Raw genomic sequence first — 20228 nt, forward strand, 5'->3', positions numbered from 1 at the left:
AAGAAAGCTAAACTCAAAACCATATTGGATGGGAGTCCTTGTCATAGTTATTAGACTGGGAAGAGATTAAAGAAAGTTACGTTAGAAGAGAAGTCAAAATATACTTACCTGGCAGGGGAGATACAATAATCACAAAGGTGGTTTTCCCACTGCCAGGCTTATCCATTGCATTCCAGATGTGCTAACCCCTGTGATTTCCCCAAATGAAATATTGGCTTTGAAGGATGAAATAGAAGATAAGAGGTATAGTAGATATGTACAGGACTTTTCATCCCCTACAAAACAAATACACATTCATCTCCAGTGTATGTGGGACCGTCTCCTAGATAGACCACATATTGGGCCACAAAACATACCTCAAAATCAAGAAGATATAAATGGTATAGACTGTCTTTTCAGATCATAATACACTTGCAATAGAAGTCAATCACACACAAGCAGAGAATCAAATCACAGACCTAGAAATTAAAAAGCTCACTACTTAACAATGGCCAAGATCCAGAGACTGAAACAAAACTCCCAGAAGAATGCGATGCAGAGTCTTGCACAGTAGAGCCTGCAAGCTATCCAAGGCGTATTTGATATGCTAAAAACAGTAACAATAATGGGCCTCATTCCCCTAACCCTGAACATGACAGGGACAAAGAGACATTACTGGCATCTGCTCGAGCGAATCAATGAGCAATGGGACGACAGTGATATAGTGATATTTAACAACCAATGGGTTAGAGAGGAAATTAAGGACAAAATCAAAATATTCCTGTAAACAAGCTACCTGAACTTGTGGAACTGCAAAAGCGGTGTTAAGAGGAATGTTATAGCTCTGCAACCGTTCATTAAGAAGGCAGAAAGGGCCCACGTAACTAATTGATTTTACAGCTTAATATCTTAGAAAACAACCAAGAAAAGGAGCCCAGATCAAGCTGGAGGTTGTAAGTAAAACTTAGAGCAGAAATGAATGAGCTGGATTCCCAAAAAAATAATCCAAAAGATCAGTGAAACTAAGAGCTGGTTCTTTGAAAAACTAAATAAGATTGATAAACCACTGGGAAGAGTCACAAAGAAAGAGAACATCTTACTGAACTAAATCAGAAATGAAAGGGGGTACATCACAACAGAAATCACAGGAATTCAAAAGATCACCAGGGATTACTCTGAGAATCTTTGTGCAATGAAACAAGTGAACCTGTGGTAATGAATAAATTTGTGGATTCCTCTAACCTCCCAAGACTGAAGCAGGAAGATCTGGAATACCTGAACAGATTTATCACTATTGAGGAAATTGAAATGGTAATCAGAAGTCATTCCCAAAACAAAGCCTTGGCCTAGATGGACTCACAGGTAAATTTTTCCAAACCTTTAAAGAGGACCCACTGCCAATCCTCTTCAGACTTTTCTAGGAAGTTAAAGAAACAGAAGCTCTCCTAAACAGTTTCTATGAGGCACATATCACCCTGATGCCAAAAGAAAACAGATAGTACAGTACCAATAAAAGAGAATCACATGCTGATAACCCTGATGAACCCAGATGCAAATATCCTCAACTAAGTATTAGCAAACAGAATCCAATGAGTCATCAAAAAGATCATATGCAGTGACCAAGTAGTATTCATCCCAGGGATAGAAAGATGGTTTAGGATTTGTAAGTCAATCGGCATAATACACCATATCAGTAAAAATAAATAAATAAATAAAACCATGGGCTCATATCAGTAGATGCAGAGAAAGCATTTAACAAGATCCAGCACCTGTTCATGATAGAAACTCAACACAATGGTAGATAAAGTAACTTTACTCAATATAGTCAAAGCCATCTACCACAAACCCACAGCAAGCATTATTCTTAGTGGGGGAAAACTAAAAGCCTTACCTCTTAAGATCAGGTACAAGACAAGGTTGCCCATTCTCACCTCTTCTATTCAGTATTGTAGTGGAAGTACTTGTCATAGCAGTTAGGCATAAGAAAGACACCAAGGGCATTCAGATAGGAAAGGAAGAAGTCAAGCTCTCACTATTTGCAGATGACATGATGCTGTACGTAAAGAATTCTAAAGACTACCAAAAATCTCCTAGATATAATGGATTTATATAGTAAAGTGGCAGGTTACTAAATTAGTGCCTAAAAGTCCATGGTTTTCCTGTACATAAATAATGCGAGAGAAGAAAGAGATATTAAAAACACAATCCTGTGTACAGTTGTGCCTCATAAAATCAAGTGTCTCAGAATGAGCTATTTAAAAATAAAAGTGGACATGAGGAAATGGAGACATATTCACATATTCCCTGCTTATGGATTGGGAGAATTAACATTGAAAATGGCAATACTCCCCAAAGCATTATATTGATTCAATGCTGTCCCTGTAAGAATACCCATGACATTTTTCAAAGAAGTAGACAAAACACTCCTGAAATTCATATGCAACAGTAATTTCCCACAAATAGCCAAAGCAGTCCTTGGGAAATAGACAATGGGAGGCATCACCTTCTCAACTTCAAAGTGTACTACACAGTGGTAATGATCAAAAGAGCATGCTATTGGAATAAAAACAGACCTGTAGACCAATGGAATAAAGTTGAATATTCTGACACAGACCCTCAAATATATAATCATTTAATCTTTGATGAAGGGAAAGAAATATGAGATGGTGCAAGGAAAGCCTCTTCAACAAGTGATGCTGGGAAAACTGGAGACCTACATGTAAAAAATAAGCTCAGATCTCTAACACCATGCCCAGTAGATCATAATGGATTAAAGATGTCAACATGAGACCTGAATCCATACGGTACATGAAAGAAAACGTCAACAAAACCCTCCATGACACTGAAACTAAAGGCATCTTTAAAAATGAAACACCACTCATCAAAAAAGTGGGAGCAAAGGTGTAAACAGATGGGGACTACATGAAACTTGGAAGTTTTTGCACCTTAAAAGAAACAATGTCAGGGCTGGAATGATAGCACAGCGGGTAGGGCATTTGCCTTGCACGCGGCCGACCCGGGTTCGATTCCCAGCATCCCATATAGTCCTCTGAGCACCGACAGGGGTGATTCCTAAGTGCAGAGCCAGGAGTAACCCCTGTGCATTGCCGGGTGTGATCCTAAAAGAAAAAAAAATTTTAAAGTGTCAAATTATTTACCCAATATTCATCAGATCAAGTTTTAAAATCATAGTAATATTAACACTGGCAGAACATTACAAGAAAAAAAAAGCATCCAACCCCATCAATAAATGGAGAGAGGGAATGAACAGAAACTTCCTCAAAGAAGAAATTCAAATGACCAAGAGACACATTAAAAAATGCTCTGCTTCACTAATTATAAGGGAAATGCAAATTAAATCAACAAGATATTATCTGACACCACAGAGACTGACACACATCAAAAAAGAACAAGAGCAACCAGTGCTGGTGCAGCTGTGGGGAGAAAGGGCCTCTATCTTGACATTGGTAGGAATGCTGAAAATTTCAACCATATTGGAAAACAAAAGGTTGTTCCAAACAACCTTTTTGAAAAACACTTTAAAAAACTATGAATTGAGCTTCCATACGGTCCAGCAATACTCCTTCTGGAAATATGCCATGGGGACCTAAAAACACACAGCAGAAATGTTGTCTGCACTTCTGTGTTCATTGAGCTCTATTTACAATAGCTGGAATCTGGAAACAACCTGAGTGCTTGAGAACAGATGACTGGGTAAAGAAACTATGGTACATATAAACAATGGAATACTACACTGGCATTAGGAAAAATGAAGTCATGAAATTTTCTTATGAATGGATGGACATGGAGAGTATCCTACTGAGTGAAATGAGTCAAAGGGAGTGGGAACAGATACAAAATGATTGCATTTATGGGATATATGTATATATAGTATGAGACTAATATCCAAAACCACAGAAAATGGGCCAGACAGTCTGGTCAGTGGTTGAAAGCTTGCCACAAAAGTGTTTGAGGTCGGCTGAGGGGGAAGTGGTGAAGAACAGTTAGGATAGTGAAGGAACCAGTATGATAATAATAAATGGAAATTATCATTTGGACAGTATCTAAGTGTTGAAAGTAGATAAGGGATATACCTGAAAATCTTTCGATATCTGTCTTACAAATAGGCTCAAAGGGAGACAGACAGACAGACAGACAGACAGACAGACAGAGTGAGGAAAAATGCCCACCATAGAGGAGGGTGGGGGCAGGGAAACTTGCCACATTGGTTGTGGGAAATGTACATTGGTTACAGGCCAGGTTTTGGGAATGTTATATGACTGAAACCCAATCATGAACAGCTTTATATCTGTGTATCTTACTGTGATTCAATTAAAAAATAAACTAAAATATTTTAAAAAGGAACAATACTCTGATTTCCAAAGAAAATCATGTTATCAAAAATCATTTTCTCTTACCTTTTCACTGCAGAGGCAATATATAATTTCAGTAACAGATTTAAAATGTTTACTTCTAATATGACCATTCATTTTGCGTAATGGCAGTGAGATTTATACAGATTCCTTTAAGATGCAAAGTTTGACAATTTTTGACAAATTTTAACAATTAAAGGTGCTTTGCTCAGGGAGAACCTTTTTATATTTTCTAAATGTTAAGGCTGACACCAGTTTCTTAGTTTGCTTACAACTCTGCAGTTTTATCTTAAGGGCTATGACAGATTTGTAGTCTGTAGCATTTGGCAAAGTTTGTCCCCAAGGACTTCCCGATAGGCATTAGAATAATTCTAATTAGAAAGTTAGAAAAATAGCAAAGAGAGTTTAGAGTCCTCCTGAAGATTTTAGGAGGACTCTAATTGAGAAGGAAGTTTGCTCAATTTTGTTACAGTTTCTTAAAATATTCATAATGAACCAAAATTATCAGAGTTCTCTGATTCCTAAGTTATTTTAGAATACCCTTATTCGTATGTATATTAAGAAGGTTAAACATTTCTGCTTACATGACTTCCCATGAAGCCTTCATTTTAAATAGGCCTGATACATATGTATTTCTCTTTCCATAAGATGAGAAAGTAATTATTATTAGACACCTTTGCATCTATTAATTATTTGTTTCTAATAAAACCCATACATACTACTTTTTCTTTAATCAGCCATCTAAGTTTTTTTTTCCTTGGAATTTTTGTTTCTAGGAAGTATTATATCAGATATTAAAATGTTTAAAACACAGATTAAAATGTTTAAAACACAGAAAACCATGAAGTCATACTTAAACTACCCATTTAAACAAAGTAACAAAAACATCATTACTACAAATGAAACTAACCTGTCTTAAATCCAAAAATAGGTTTACTTAGTCTTGTTAATAAACACTTAAAGACTTGTTAATAAAACTGACATGAAATAATTTTAATAAGCTGTAATTTTCTAAATAGATAAAATAAAATTAATTCAGTCTGAAAAAAAATCTCCCGTTGTTCATCAGTTTGTTCAAGCAGGCATCAGTAACGTCTCCATTGTGAGACTTGTTACTGTTTTTGGCATATTGAATACGCCACGGGTAGCTTGCCAGGCTCTGCCGTGTGGGTGGGATACTCTTGGTAGCTTGTTTTTTGAAATTCTTTTTGCTATTTTAGCAAAACCAAGTTCAAATAATACTTTACTCAATTATTTTGTACATATTGAAACTGTTACTATTCTTATAGCAGTATAGTTTAGTCATACAAAGCTTTTTCCCTTAAGGTACAATTCCCAAACTTGATTTTACATTACATTTATTCTGTTCTCTTATTATATTTCATAACCAGTTTCACTTTAATATAGAATTTCTTCTTTTTCCCAAACAGTATCTTTATCCATTATCTTTCTTATTTAAAATACACATTATACTCTCTTTGAGGCAAGAGGGGGTTTGTTTTTACCTGGCTGTGGCTCTGCATTTACTCCTAACAGGAATGCAAGAGGCCATATACGGTGCTGAGACTCCAATTAGGGGCAGCCATGTGCAAGACAAGTGCCTTAACCCTTGCACTATTTCTCTAGCCATATTTCTATACAACTTACAGGTATCAGCACAAGCAATTCCATTTAGTTTTATACTTTTAAAAAATCTTACAAAACCATCAGTGTTGCTCCCCTGTTAGGTAACCTGATTTCATTTCAAATAATAAGTACAGATAAGAGAAAAGTTTTCTTTCCATTATTATGACTTTGGAGATCTATATGTCTCAAATTAGATTATCATGTCAAACCAGCTCTTAACAAAATTATTTTTCAGACTACTAGCATTTGGAGCCAAATACTGTAATAATTCTCTATAGAAAATAAAGGAAAGTAGGAGATACATTAGAACACTAAACTCCTTATTTTTAATTGTTATTAAAGTTTCCCACGGCAGAGCCTGGCAAGCTATCTGTGGGCGTACTCGATATGCCAAAAACAGTAAAAACGACGGTCCTCATTCCCCTGACTCTAAAAGAGCCCCAATACGCCAATCAGGCTGCACGAGCACCCAACAAGGACAAATGGAGATGTTACTGGCACCTGCTCTAGCAAAAATCATTGAACAACAGGATGACAGTGGTACAGTGATTACAGTTTCAGATACCTTTAAAATAAAATATTTGAACTGCCAATGTTTAGTTAAAAAAAATACATGTAAGAACTTTAAGTTCAGAAGCTATGCTTCAAGATGTTTCTTCTGGAGAAATAGTAATCTCTCCAGCAATCAAGGTGCTTGCCTTGGAACTGGAAAGTTAGTATAAAGGTTACGGCACTTGCCTTGCATACAGCCAACCCTAATTTGATCCCTGGCATATGGTGTGTCAAGTATTATCAAAGGTCACTCCTAAGTACGGAATCAGGAACAGCCTGTGAACACTACTGAGTATAATCTACACTTCACAATACCCCCTAAAATGTACTAGACTTGCATGTGACCAATCTGGTTCTATACCCAGTACTACTTACAGCCCAATGAACACCACCATGGAATGACTTCTAAACTAGAGGCAGGATTAGCTCCTGAACAATGTTGGATGTGACCAACCACTCCCTTCTCGAAGAATGTTGCTGAGGTAGAAATAATCTGATTTCTAAACCAAAGGTAGTCTAATTCCTATTTGAATCTAGGTAATGACCTATAAGATAAGCCTTAAAGCTATTCAGTCATTTTTGAGATCCAACTAACCCAGTTTTTGTCAGTCAAGTGTGTGTGGGGGAGGGGGATTCTTATTCCAGTCTCATGATTTAATAAATGTCACAAAAGACATCTCAGAAACACAGAAGGTAGGAAGATCTCTTACCATTTCTTCTGTCATTCCTAGATACTAATATGCCCTTTTTATTCTTTTTTTTCCATCAAGGCAATAGTTTTAAACTTAAAGTTGGTGCTTGAAGCTTGTAAGAGTTCTGGGTGGTTCACTGAATCTTCAAGTTGAATCCAATTACTTTTCTGGCCACAATATTCCTATATTAATTATTTATCTTTTAAACCATTTAGATTTTCCTGGTAAAAATTTTACATGAAAGGTCTCCATATTTATTTTTTTCCATAGGCTTACTAACCAGAAATCTTCAAGCTTCATTGTGATATTACAAATCAATAGACATTTTCTTTTGTTTTATAACATCCAAATTTCACTCACCATAAGACAGGGCATCACTTGTAATCACCTGCCATCCTGTTATACATCAGTTTGCTTGAGTAGGTGCCAGCAATGTCTCCATTCATCCCTAGTGTAGCCCAATGGCGTCTGCTCACTCCAGGAACACAAAGAGCATCAAACTAATTCAGGGTCTTAACAAAGAAGTCCAACCATCTCATAGGAGCTTGACCAGGTGTTCTTTTAACGTCCCGTGGAATCCGGTCGTTAACGGCTCTAGTCCAGTGGTCGTCTCTAAATCGCACTGTGTCTTGCCCACCTGATTTTCGACTCCTTGGCAAATGAGACAGCGTCCCTGATCGGAACTCCAGATTCCTTCTCTCACTTGTGTGAAGCGTGAAGCATAGCTCTTTTGATTCCTCTTTGGATGACCAGAATAGCGTTCTCATCCTGTTTGCGTAGGGCCCAGGTCTCTGAAGTGTATGTTAGTGCAGGAAGAATGGTGGAGTCAAAAAGATGTGCCTGGAGCTGGAGCAATAGCACAGCGGGTAGGGCGTTTGCCTTGCACGCGGCCGACCCGGGTTCGATTCCCAGCATCCCATATGGTCCCCTGAGCACCGCTAGGGGTATTTCCTGAGTGCAGAGCCAGGAGTAACCCCTGAGCATCGCCGTGTGTGACCCAAAAAGCAAAAAAAATAAAAGATGTGCCTGGAGCTGGAGGTTCTTCATCCTCTTAACCACTTCTTCGTCACTCTTGTAGGCATTCCATGCCGCTCTCTTCCTCCTGTGCAGCTCAGGTGCCAGGTCGTTTGTCATGTTGAGTTCTTGACCTAGGTACACATAACTGCTACATTTGGAGATATTCATTCTGTTGAGGGCAAAAGGAACGTCATGGACTAGTCTGTTTCTCATGAACATTGTCTTCATGAGATTCAGCTGCGCCTTTCCACACTCGCTGTCAAACTCAGCCAGTATTCGTGCCGCGTGGCTGATGTTTGTTGTTATTAGAACGATGTCATCAGCGAAGCAGAGGTGGGACCGTCTATCTTCACTCCCATTCCTTTCCATTCCAGTCGTTGCATGACGTTCTCAAGGGTGGCACTGAAGAGTTTCAGTGAAATGATATTGCCCTGTCGAACCCCTCTCTTTATGTTGATAATCACTTCTTTGTAGAATAGTGAGATCCTGATAGTGAATCAGTAGTACAGCTTGCAGAGGATCAAACTGAGTTTGAACGCCCTGTTTGGCTAGAGCTTTAATGACTGCTTCAGTCTCAATGGAATCAAAGGCCTTCTTTAAATCGATGAACGTTAAACAGAGCGGCATCTTGAACTCTCGCAAAACCTCAATGAGCTTGGTCACTGTGTGGATCGTGCTGTATCCTTTTTGGAACCTGGCTTCCTCGTATGGTTTTCCTTTGTCTAGTGTTCTGCCTGTTCTATTCAGGATGACTGAGTGAACAATTTGTAAACAACAGACAACAGGCAGATTGGGCGATAGTTGCCAATGTCGTGGATATCTCCCTTTTATAACAGAATGGTCCTGCTGGTTTTCCATCGGAATGGAACCTTGCATTCAGACAGGTAACATGTGAAGAGTCAAGCCAGTGTATTGATGAGTAATGGTGGCAGATTCCTCAGGTGTTCGGGTCTGACTTTGGACTGGGTGCTATATGCTTCTTTACCGACGAAATGGCATGTCAGATTTCAGAAGGGAGAATATTGGGAACGACATATCCATCCTGCGGAATTTGGTATGTGAGCAGGTGGACGTGGCTATCAAAGAGATCTGAGTAGAAGTCATGGACATAAGGGGGGAAAAGCAAGATACCAGTGTTTGTCAAGTCCTGAGGGGCCTAGAACAATCAGACCTTCGGATATTTGCTACTTTGGGTTTTTTTTGTTAATAACAGTAGAAGAGACAGAACCTAGATCCAACAACACAAAAACTTGAGAGACAAACATGAACTCTACAAACTGAAAAATCACATTGGGTTTAGATGGTGCTGGGGTGGATAGAACTCAAACATTTTAGCTAAGAGACTTTTATGTAACTAAAATTTCTCATTTTGTCCTGTTTGTGTAACAAGTTTAATCAAGTCTGAGCGTGGTGGTTTTTACTTTAGGCACTAACCTGGCTTATGTTCACCAGTTCTTACAAGGCAATAAGATATTTTTTTATCTTTCGTTGAATTGCCACAGAAAGTTGTTCATGTTATAGTTTCAGACATACAGTGTTCTAACACCCATCCCTTCATCAGTCATCCCATATTCCAAGACCCATCCCTTCACCAGTGTACATTTCCTGTCACCAGTGTCCACAGCTTCCCTCCCTCTCAACCCCCAAGTAACCTCTATGGTAGATACTTCTCTCTCTCTCTCTCTCTCTCTCTCTCTCTCTCTCTCTCTCTCTCTCTCTCTCTTTATTTGTGGCTTATTATTTTTTATTTTTCAAGGAACCAGCTCTTAGTTTCATTGTTTCATTGATCTTTGGATTATATTTAGATTTCTGTCGTCCCATTGTTAATCGATTTGCTCGAACGGGCCCCAGTAACGTCTCCATTGTGAGACTTCTTGTTACTGTTTTTGGCGTATCGAATACGCCACGGGTAGCTTGCCAGGCTCTGCTGCGTGGGCGGGATACTCTCGGTAGCTTGCCAGGCTCTCCAAGAGGGATGGAGGAATCAAACCCGGATCAGCCGTGTGCAAGGCAAATGCCCTCCATGCTGTGCTATCATACTCTGGTTTCTCTTCAGATCGTATAAATCTGTACATACTAGGTCAAAGATTGTCAAGGATAAACTAAAGTAAAATAGTTTTAAAAATTAAGGGATCCTAAATGTTTTGAAGAAGGAGGAGGAGGAGGAAGAGAAGGAGAAGAAACCATCAGCAAGTTAAAGGAGGATTCACAGTTATGATCATCGGGGCTACTCTCAGACTCTCTGGCAGGACTGTCAAACCCTGGGCAAGGGTGGCAGAGACTGCTAGAGATGACCAGCACTCAGTACCAGAGGTGGGGTGCTCCCCAAGAGGATGGGGGTACCCCCAAGAGGATCAGTGTGCTTCCCAAAAGGATGAGTTGTGCTCTGCGAAGTGCTCCCTAAGATGATGGGGTGCTCCCCAAGAGGATGAGGAGTGCTCCAAGGAGTGCCTCCCAAGAGGATGAGGAGTACTCCAATGGGTGATCTCTGAGAGGATGGGGTGCTCCCCGTGAGGGCAGGTGGTGCTGCGAGGGGTGTTCCCCGAGAGAAGGGGGTGATCCCCGAGAGGCCCTGGGTGACGCAGAGTGAAGGGATTTTAGTTCATTAATTTCTCCTCAAAGTTTCATTATTTCTTTCCTCCTGCCTTCTGTGGGCTCCTTTTGTTGATCATTTTCCAGTTTCTTACATTGTGAAATCAAATTAATTTGGTCCCTTCTTCCTCTTGCATCACTACGAACTTTACTCTTAATACTTTTGTTGTATCCCACAAGTTCTGGTAGGTAGTGTCATGATGCTTAACTTTCGTAAGTCCCTTACACCTTTTTTATTTCTTCTCAGACCCACTAGCTGTTCAGTAATGGGCAATTTAATTTCCAGGTGTTTGAATTATTTCTCCATTTCTGTGTTTGATTAACTTCTGCTTTCAGTGCATCTGAGTGCAACTGAGATTATAGTTTTTTTTTTTCTCTTGAGTTTGTGGAGGTATGTTTTGTGTCCCAAAATAAGTGATCCGTTTTGGAGAAATGTTTTGAAGAAAGGTATACACATATGATACAACCCCTCTCTTGGCATTTGCCTTGCATGCGGCAGACCCAGGTTTGATTCCTCCGCCCCTCTCGGAGAGCCCGACAAGCTACTTAGTGTATCTCGCCCGCACGGCAGAGCCTGGCAAGCTACCCGTGGCATATTTGTTATGCCAAAAACAGTAACAACAAGTTTCACGATGGAGACGTTACTGGTGCTCACTTGAAAAAAATCGATGAGCAACGGGATGGCAGTGATACAGTCATAGAGTGGTTTTTAGCATCTAGAGCTCTTTAAAGAGGTGGCAGAGCGATGTTGGAGTCTCCAACTACTGTTGTGTTGCTATCAATGTATTTCTTCAAGTCAGTTAGCAATTGTTTTTAAATATTTTGCTGGCTCCTCACTAGGTACATGTAAGTTTAGGAATTTGAGTTTGTACATCCCTTTGATCATTAAGAAATAACCTTCCCTGTCTCTTAGAAACTTTTTCATCCTGAAATCTATGTCATCTGATATAAGTCTGGTCAGCTCCCCTGCCTTTTTTGAGGGGTTTGTTTGCTTGAAGAATTGTCTCCGAACCGTTGACTTTAAATCTGTGTTTGCTCTGACTATCCAAAAGTGTTTCTTGCAGGTAGAAGAATGTTGGGTTCAAGTTTGCCACTCTGTGTCTATTGATTGGTGCTTTTAGCCCATTGACATTGAGAAAGATTATCGTCATGAAGTTTGTACCTTTGTAGGAGTTTGACATGTTTGTGTGACTTGTATTGTCTTAATGTAGCCACTTTGGTTCTTTTTGTACAGATAGTTTGAGTATATGAATTTGCTGAGTTATTTATCTCTCAAGTTCTCTATCTTTATCTATGGTTTTCATCATTCTGATTACAATGTGTCTTGGAGTATTTTTATCAGGATATCTTTGAGCTGCTACCCTTCAGGCCTGGATCTGGGTGCCTACCTTCTCCAGCTCTCATTGTTGTCTTCACTGTTGCTTCCTCATCAGAATTGTCTTTCTGGCCTCCTGGGGCCCCATTTATTCTTACAGTGTTCCTTTTGAATTCATCTCAAATTTCTCGTGTCAGCTGTTCATTTCTGTTGAGGCTTTTTTTTCCCCATTTTTTGCTGTTGTCTGGAGGTATTCTGCACCTCAGCTTTGAAGGTCACTGATTCTGCCTCAGCAGCTGTGAACGTGCTCCTGAGACTTCCCAGCGAGTCTTTTATTTCACCTGCCAAGCTTTTCAATTGTCATTTCTGTTTGTAGTTTACTTATTTCTGCTTTATATTCTCTTTTGTTTTATAGGCATTGTGTTATTGCTTCTTTGAGCTCTTAAACATTCTTAGCAATTCCTCTCTAAATTCCTTATCAGATAATCTATACAGCTTACTACCGATTAAGTTTTCCGAGCTATCATCTTCACTCACTAAGTCTGGTGGAAATCTATGTTGCTTTCCCATTATTACTTTCACAGTCTGGTCTTGTTTTTCATGTATTTTTGTGTGACTAGGTGACTATAGTTTGGGTGTCTTTGCTCACAATGAGGTATCTTGGAGAGGTTAAGAAATGTGCAACCGTGTAATGGCTGCCCACTTCACAAGCAGGGGTAATCCTGACCTTGGAGACAGATGGGGATCCTAAATAACAAAGCTGGGCTCCCATTACTGCTGTTCTCTGCACCTCAGTTTCTTGAAAATGGGACTGGGCAGAGCCGGAGTGGCTAGCATTATTCTCCTTCCTTTTCAACACTTTTGAGGTCAGGGGTGATCCTGACATTGGACACCAGATGAACAATAGAATTCCTTCTTGGTCTAGCCAACTGAGAGGTACATTTCATCTCCCCCGCCCCCTTTTTGGATTTTTGTACCACAGTGTGCAGGGCCGAGGGCTTCCTTTTGGCTCTGTGTTCAGGGATCACTGCTGGTGGGATTTGGGGAACCATATGGAGCCCAGGACAACCTGCCTACTTTACTATCTCTTTTCATCTTATCTGCAAACATAAAGTAAGTACAAGTGATGAACATTACTTATCTCGAGGCTTTAGGGGATAATAGCTTTCTGTTTTCTTTGAGCTAGTTTTAATATCAATGTTATTTTATATATTATTTTCATATTTTATCTTTTTATAGGTAGAATACCCAAACTGCAAACATAAGCCCAGGGAACAAGCAGTGCCAGGAAATGAACCTGGGCCTCCTGTGTGCAAAGCTTATGCTCAATCCATTGAGTTTCTCCAGCTCAACTTATTTAATTTCTTTCTCTCTTACAGTTATTTGATGATGATCATGATGATCATGATGATGGTGGTGATTAATTAATTTCACTTATACTCAATGGTGCTCAGAGCCTATAACCAATTAGGTACTCAAGTGACTGTGTGGTACTAGAATTTGAACCATATCTTTGGCAAAATACGCACATTGTACTATTTCTCTGACTTCATAAAAGGAATTTGAACTATGTAAAACCATGCTCTTTTTCTGACTTGTTATATATGTCTTCGTGGCAGAGCCTGGCAAGCTACCCGGGCTTAATTGATATGCCAAAAACAGTAACAACAAGTCTTACAATGGAGACATTACTGGTGCCCACTTGAGCAAATCAGAGAGCAACAGGATGACAGTCACAGTGTTATATATGTCTTAGAAGTACAATTACACTATTTTTACATAAAATAGATTTGCTGATGATTATTTATTTTAAACTAATGTGTTTCAGTTTTTATATCTAGCATATGTATTTGTTAATATAACTATTATTAAATTCATGTAAGCAAAATATTCCTTGAGAATATTTTGAGAATAAAAAGTACATTGCAAGAAAAAAGTTTAAGAATTGCTGCTCTAAGAAATGATTAATGTAATGTGAGAACAGAGAAATTGATAGTGCTTGGGTGGCTTTTATTATTTTTTTTATTCCCCTTTTCGGTCACACCTGACAATGCGCAGGACTTACTTCTGGCTTTGCACTCAGGAATTATTCCTGACGGTGCTCAGGGGACCATATGGGATTCCAGGGATTGAACCTAGGCTGGCCATGTGCAAGGCAAATACCCTACCTGCTGTACTATTGCTCTATCCCTATAGTGCTTGTTTTTCAAAGTGCAATTAGTGGTCTACACTTTGTAGACCAAAAGTTGATTTACTTAAACTTCATTGTTTAAAATTATATATAAAATATACATCTGGATTTTGTATCTGTCTCAAAATTAATGCAAATTATGTTACTCATTTGTACTGTATTGCAGATGTTTATAAGGTTAACTTAATACTAAAGGGCTCATTTACTGGAGAATTAATAGTAGACTTTTATAAGCTGTGCTCCAGGCCTTTAAGGAGTATAAAAAAAATTCTATTTGCTTAATAAATTTCCTAAATTAATTTTTAGTTTAATTAATAGTGGATTTTGAGGCTTACTTTATTGATTAAAATATAAGTCAATCTCATCATCATCATCATCATCATCCTGTTGATCTTTGATTTTCTCGAGCAGTCTCAGTAATGTCTCCATTTGTTCTAGCCCTCAGTTTTTAGAAGCCTCTCTTTACTCATCCTTCCCAACAGTGCTGCATTGGAGGCTCATTCAGGGTCAGGGGAATGAGACCCATCATTGTTACTGTTTTTGGCATATGAATAAACCACGGGGAGCTTGCCAGGCTCTCCCATGTGGGCAGGAAGCTCTCGGTCGCTTGCCAGGTTCTCCAAGAGGGAGAACTAGGCTATAAGATGCCGAGTGGCCACCACAGTTTCTGGGGATGACCACCTAGCTACTGGAAAATGGGGGATCTGGGCAAAGAAGGCCCAGTCCCCATCCAAGCAGGCTTAGAGATCTCAGCCCTGGGTCCCGCACACCTGGGTTCCTCTGCCAGTTCCTTCATGCGTGAGGCTCGTCTGAACATGTAAAGAGGGGCCTTGAGCATGGCTGTGGCTGGGTTCCGGAGGTCTTCAGCTGCCAGGGCTTTGCTCAGGGCGTGGAGGGAAACTCAACCCACAGCCTCTAAGGAGCCCCCGTGAAGACAGCCAGGCGCGGGGGCGAGAGACTCTGCGTTGCTCTCTTCCTGGAGCTTGGTTTTATAGTCTCTGGATGTTGGCCATTGATGGGATTACAAGGCGCCAGGGGCAGTTTCTGGGTGTGACCACCTAGGTACTGGAAAATGGGGGATCTGGGCAAAGAAGGCCCAGTCCCCATCCAAGCAGGCTTGGAGATCTCAGCCCCGGGTCCCGCACACCTGGGTTCCTGTTAATTTATTTTTATTTTATTTATTTCTGGGTTGGCCATATGCAGGACATGTTTTTAAAATCATGTACTCTTTACTTACCTCCCCTCGTACCTGGCCCCCACTCCTCCACAACACTACCAGATTCTCACAATCACCAGCCTTGTGTGTGGGAGAAAAAAGCAAGAGCTTTTTATAATGCAGTGGTTTAGGGTATCAGATAAAACCCAACTCTAGGAGGATGCTATCATGTGACTGTAGTCCTCCAGGACACTTTCCTTTGGAATAAGAAGTTAAAAGCAGCTGCTGAGAAAGAAACTGAGGTTTGGGTGGTCTGACATACAAACCTATTTATTATCTGTCCCGAGTACCTTCTCACATTTGTTAATCAGATTTGTGCATTGGGCTGCCTTCAGGACAAATTACTTTTCCTCCAACTGGAGCCCACAAATTTGGAATTCTGTATTTTTTGGCCAGCCCTCCCACTAAGAATTTGTGCGGAAAGTACCAAGATGCAAGAATATAAAAGATAAAACAGGCCGTGCAGTGGGTACCAAGGCAGCACCTACTCTTTTTTCCCACTTTCTATTTTACTTCTAAAGACAGCAAAAGCAAAACAAGATGAGGGGAGGGGGTGAGGTCAGGGAGGTTTAAATGAAACACCTCTCTGGCTTGGAGAGATAATAAGGGTGTTAAGAAGCTTGCCTTTCAGGAGGCTGACCACTGGAAGTTCAGGTCACTGGCATTGCATATGGTATCTCAGCACTGAAACAGAAGTTAGAAGTTATTTAAGTTATTAAATAACTAATAACTAGAAGATATTTTGTTATTAAATAACTTAAACAATATTAAGTTATTATTTAATAAGGGTTAAGTGTTGAATGTAAATCTGTTCTTAGGTCTGCTTGAAAGGTTTGAAGAGTAGTTATTAAAGCTAAAGTTATATCAAAATCTCTCTGCAGGATGATGTAGCTTTGCCAAAGACTTAGAAGCTAAGCAGAAAATGAGCTTGACATCTTGGTTTTTGGTGAGCAGTGGAGGCACCCGCCACAGGCTGCCACGAGAAATGATTTTTGTTGGAAGAGATGACTGTGAGCTCATGTTACAGGTAAGTGCATCAGCCTTTTATGTATGTCTGTTTAAAGTGTTATAAAATATGTATCTATTTTGGGAAATAATGAACTTAGATTTTTAATTCTCTGGCTCTTCCCCTTTTAGTTCCAGCATCCAGTTAATTTTTTCTCCATTGAATTATCTAGCAGTAGTTCTAAGTATTGACCATTAACTTTGTGAAAACACTCAGAGAGAAGTTTATTAAAATAAAATAAAATTTACATTGTATACTTTAAAGGTACATTTTAAGTAATTCATAAATTTAGCAACTCTAACAATGATCCCTGAGCACAGAGCCAGGAGTAAGCGCTACGCACCTCCAGCTGTGCTCCAAAAGCCAAGAACAAAAACTCAAGTAAAATTAAATTTTATTTGTGACTATTTCTGTAATACTGAAAGTAGTTTCACTGCTTCTTTTAAAGATGTTCCTATATTATACTTTCTTGTAGTTTCATTGTAATTAAAGATTATAAAGTTGCTAAAGATTTACTGAGTGAGCTAAAGTTGAATAACCTTTAGAAGATACTTTTAAAAGACCTTTGAGGTTGAAAGAATGTCTCTGTGAATTAGTACACCTGCCTGGCAACCTTAATTTCCCTTTCAATCCCCTGTGGCATCACATGTATATACAATCCTGTTAGCTCTGATGTCTGTGATTCTTAGTACTCAAGCAGTTTCTGGCCAAACATACTAAGGTATGGATGATCCTGGTGAGCCCCACAACTAGAAAATGCATGAAAACAACAATGGTCATGGACATGAGTGAGTATATGTGTGAACAATACAACCATCTCTGCAAGCATTGAAAAACAGAATATGTGTGAATAAAACTAATGGGTGCAGTTCCCACTGAGATTCTGTGTAAGAGCCACAATTTCAGCCACTGGGAAGTGCTGCAACCAATTATACAAGCCCCAGAACCAGATGGATGTGATCCATAACCAGCACCATAGCCAAAAAGTCAAGAAAGTCAAGAACCAAAATCAAAATGTGTAACTTCTGGTAATTGTTACAACAGTGGAGGGAAGAGAAGGGGAACTATAAATAAAGAAAAAAAAAACAAAGAAATCTTTGAGTAAGTAACTGGCAGATAAATAGACCTCTTAAGTTTTTGAGAATTATATCAATGGATCTCAGAAATCTAGAAACAAATTTTTCTCCCTGTGTCTCTTTTTTGTTATAAACCATAAACAATTAATTAGATTAGCTATGTTGATTCTGTGAGCTCTGATTCCTATCTTGGGTGATTCTACCAGTTTTTTATGTTCGTTCAGAAGTATTATGTTCTTTTGTCTTGTTTTTCTCCTTAATATCTGTGATGGATTCTGAAACATTGATATATTGAATACATTTGACACCAGAAACATAAACATTTTAATTTACATTCATTGGTGGTTTTATTTTTCAAAAGCAACTTATAAACTGATGATCCCTTGCCTATGGTGTTCTAACAGTTGCTTAAAAACTAGATCGCCAGTAAACTGCATACTCGTGTTATAAATCTGAAGCAAAACAAACATATGCTTTTTTCTGATTCTACATACCATCCTTTCCTTCATACCACTATCTCCAAATTTTAAATTGCATCTTGACTCATTTACTTCTTATGTCTTAAACATGCTGTGCATTTCGACAAAGATGTTTATACTTTTCTACTCCTATAAATTGGTTGTAGGTAGTGACATAGCATAGTTAATTCCAGGTTTCTCACAAGTTTTGAATTTTCCAAAAGGAGCCTTCCTTGTGATTTCTTTTTTCAAATCATTTTCTTTCACACCTCTGCACTCTGTTTCTTCTCTCATAATATTTTCTTTGATACCTCTGCTCATTTTCCTCCCCACAAAAGTTGTCTTTCTGGTCCTTGCTTCATGCGTGGCCATTTGATGTCTCTCCCTTCTCCCTTTCAAACAATAACTGTTTTTTGTGCCCTTTGTGATTTTATTTTTCTCATCTTTAGATGTTTCTATATGAATTAATTTCTCCCTCTCTCCCTTTCCCCCTCCCTCCCCCTCCCTTCCATCCTCCTTCCCTCCCTCCCTCTCCCCCTCCCTCCCCCCTTCCTTCCACCCTCCCTCCCTCCCCTCTTCCTTCCCTCCTCTCTCCTCCCTCATCTATGGTCACACCTGGCAATGCTCAGGGGTTACTCTTGGCTCTGCAGTCAGGAATCACTCCTGGCAGTGCTGAAGGGACCCTATGGGATACTAGGGATCGAACTCCAGTTGATCGTGTGCAAGCCCTACTTGATAAACTATCCCTGTGGCCCCTCCCTGTGAATTTCAGCATACTTGTATAAGTACTTTTGCTCTTTCTCTGTATTCCCTCATAAAGGAACTATGGATGATTGATCCATTCAGATAGCCTCATTTACAGGTAGAAACTTTCCCTGTACTATTCAAAACATCTATACTAAAAAAATCTATACTCATTTTCCTACTAGTGCTATTTGCCTCTCGTCACTGTGAAACCAGCACAGAAGACACTAGAAAATGAACTCAAGACCTGTCCTGCCTTGCAAGAAGGTCATGAGGTGAAATCCCTGTTATTGCCACATGCACCTAGTACAATACTAGCAGCCTCCACTAGTTAAATCTCAGAACTGTGCTTCCTGCTGCCAAAAGCAGTTTAGTCTGTGTCACAACCAGGTATTTATAGATACTACCGAAGAGCATGACTCCTGGGGCAGTCACCACATTTAAAAGATGTGTTGAGTGCCATGGCCAAGAATTGAAGCCAGAATGAATGCTACAGTCGTAATTTGCATACCTAAGCCAAAATATGCAGACGTCACTAATGTGTACAAACATCAGAACTAAACAAATGCAAACTTGAACACTGTGTGTGGTCAAGTGTAGAAGCACCACAAACCTGTGATCCCTGTGAGTACCACAGCTGGGTATATGTGTGATACCTCTCTCACATATCATCAACAGCAGCTAAGAAGGGAGAAGGAGGAAAAAATAAAATAAATATTTTGTTTTGGGGACCTCGACTGGCAGTGCTCAGGACTGCTGGGTCTGTAGTCAGGGATTACTCCTGGCAGAATTCAGGGGACCGACCATATGAGGTTTAAGGCATGCTCCCTATGCATTATACTATCTCTCTACCCCCACAAATATATTTTTTTGAAAGAGCTGGACTCAAACTTACAACCAAAACTTGTTTAAGCTTGGACTATTGAGTACATAAATGACAACTACCTTACCTTGACCTTCTTCTCAAAGCCTATAGATTTATAAATACATTGGAAAAACAACTCAGAAGAAAAATTATTGATCACCCTAGCAACTAATTGTCAGCAAAATATCATTCCTAGAAATACTTTCCTTTTAGCAACATAAGCTTTTTCTGTGGACACTTGAGATGGCTTTCTAGGGCATGTATCTGATGTCTTCCAACCTACCAGCTTAATCCTCCTCTCCCATCAGATTGCCTTTGACTGACCCTGGAGAGTAGCAGGGTAACAAGTCTTTTGAGGGTGTAACTCGAATGAATTAGTATTTAGTACACTTTATGGACTTTATGGTCTGGAGTAGCACAGCGGGTAGGGCATTTGCCTTGAACGTGTCAGACCCGGGTTTGATTCCTCCGTCCTTCTCAGAGAGCCCAGCAAGCTACCGAGAGTATCCCACCCGCATGGCAGAGC

The 20228-nt window shown here is 39.6% G+C and overlaps 1 protein-coding gene across 9 annotated transcripts in view; it reads left to right on the plus strand.

Moving 5' to 3' along the window:
* CEP170 (centrosomal protein 170) overlaps positions 1-20228 on the plus strand; it is a 154393-nt gene that overhangs the window by 23909 nt on the left and 110256 nt on the right. For all 9 annotated transcript variants that reach the window (XM_055146761.1, XM_055146757.1, XM_055146758.1 and 6 more), the window contains exon 2: positions 16435-16580. In XM_055146761.1, coding sequence (XP_055002736.1) covers positions 16476-16580 — 105 coding nt within the window. In that variant the 5' untranslated portion in view covers positions 16435-16475. The remainder of the gene's footprint in view (positions 1-16434; positions 16581-20228) is intronic.

The sequence above is a fragment of the Sorex araneus genome, chromosome 9 (assembly GCF_027595985.1).
Source record: "Sorex araneus isolate mSorAra2 chromosome 9, mSorAra2.pri, whole genome shotgun sequence".
Lineage (NCBI taxonomy): Eukaryota > Metazoa > Chordata > Mammalia > Eulipotyphla > Soricidae > Sorex > Sorex araneus.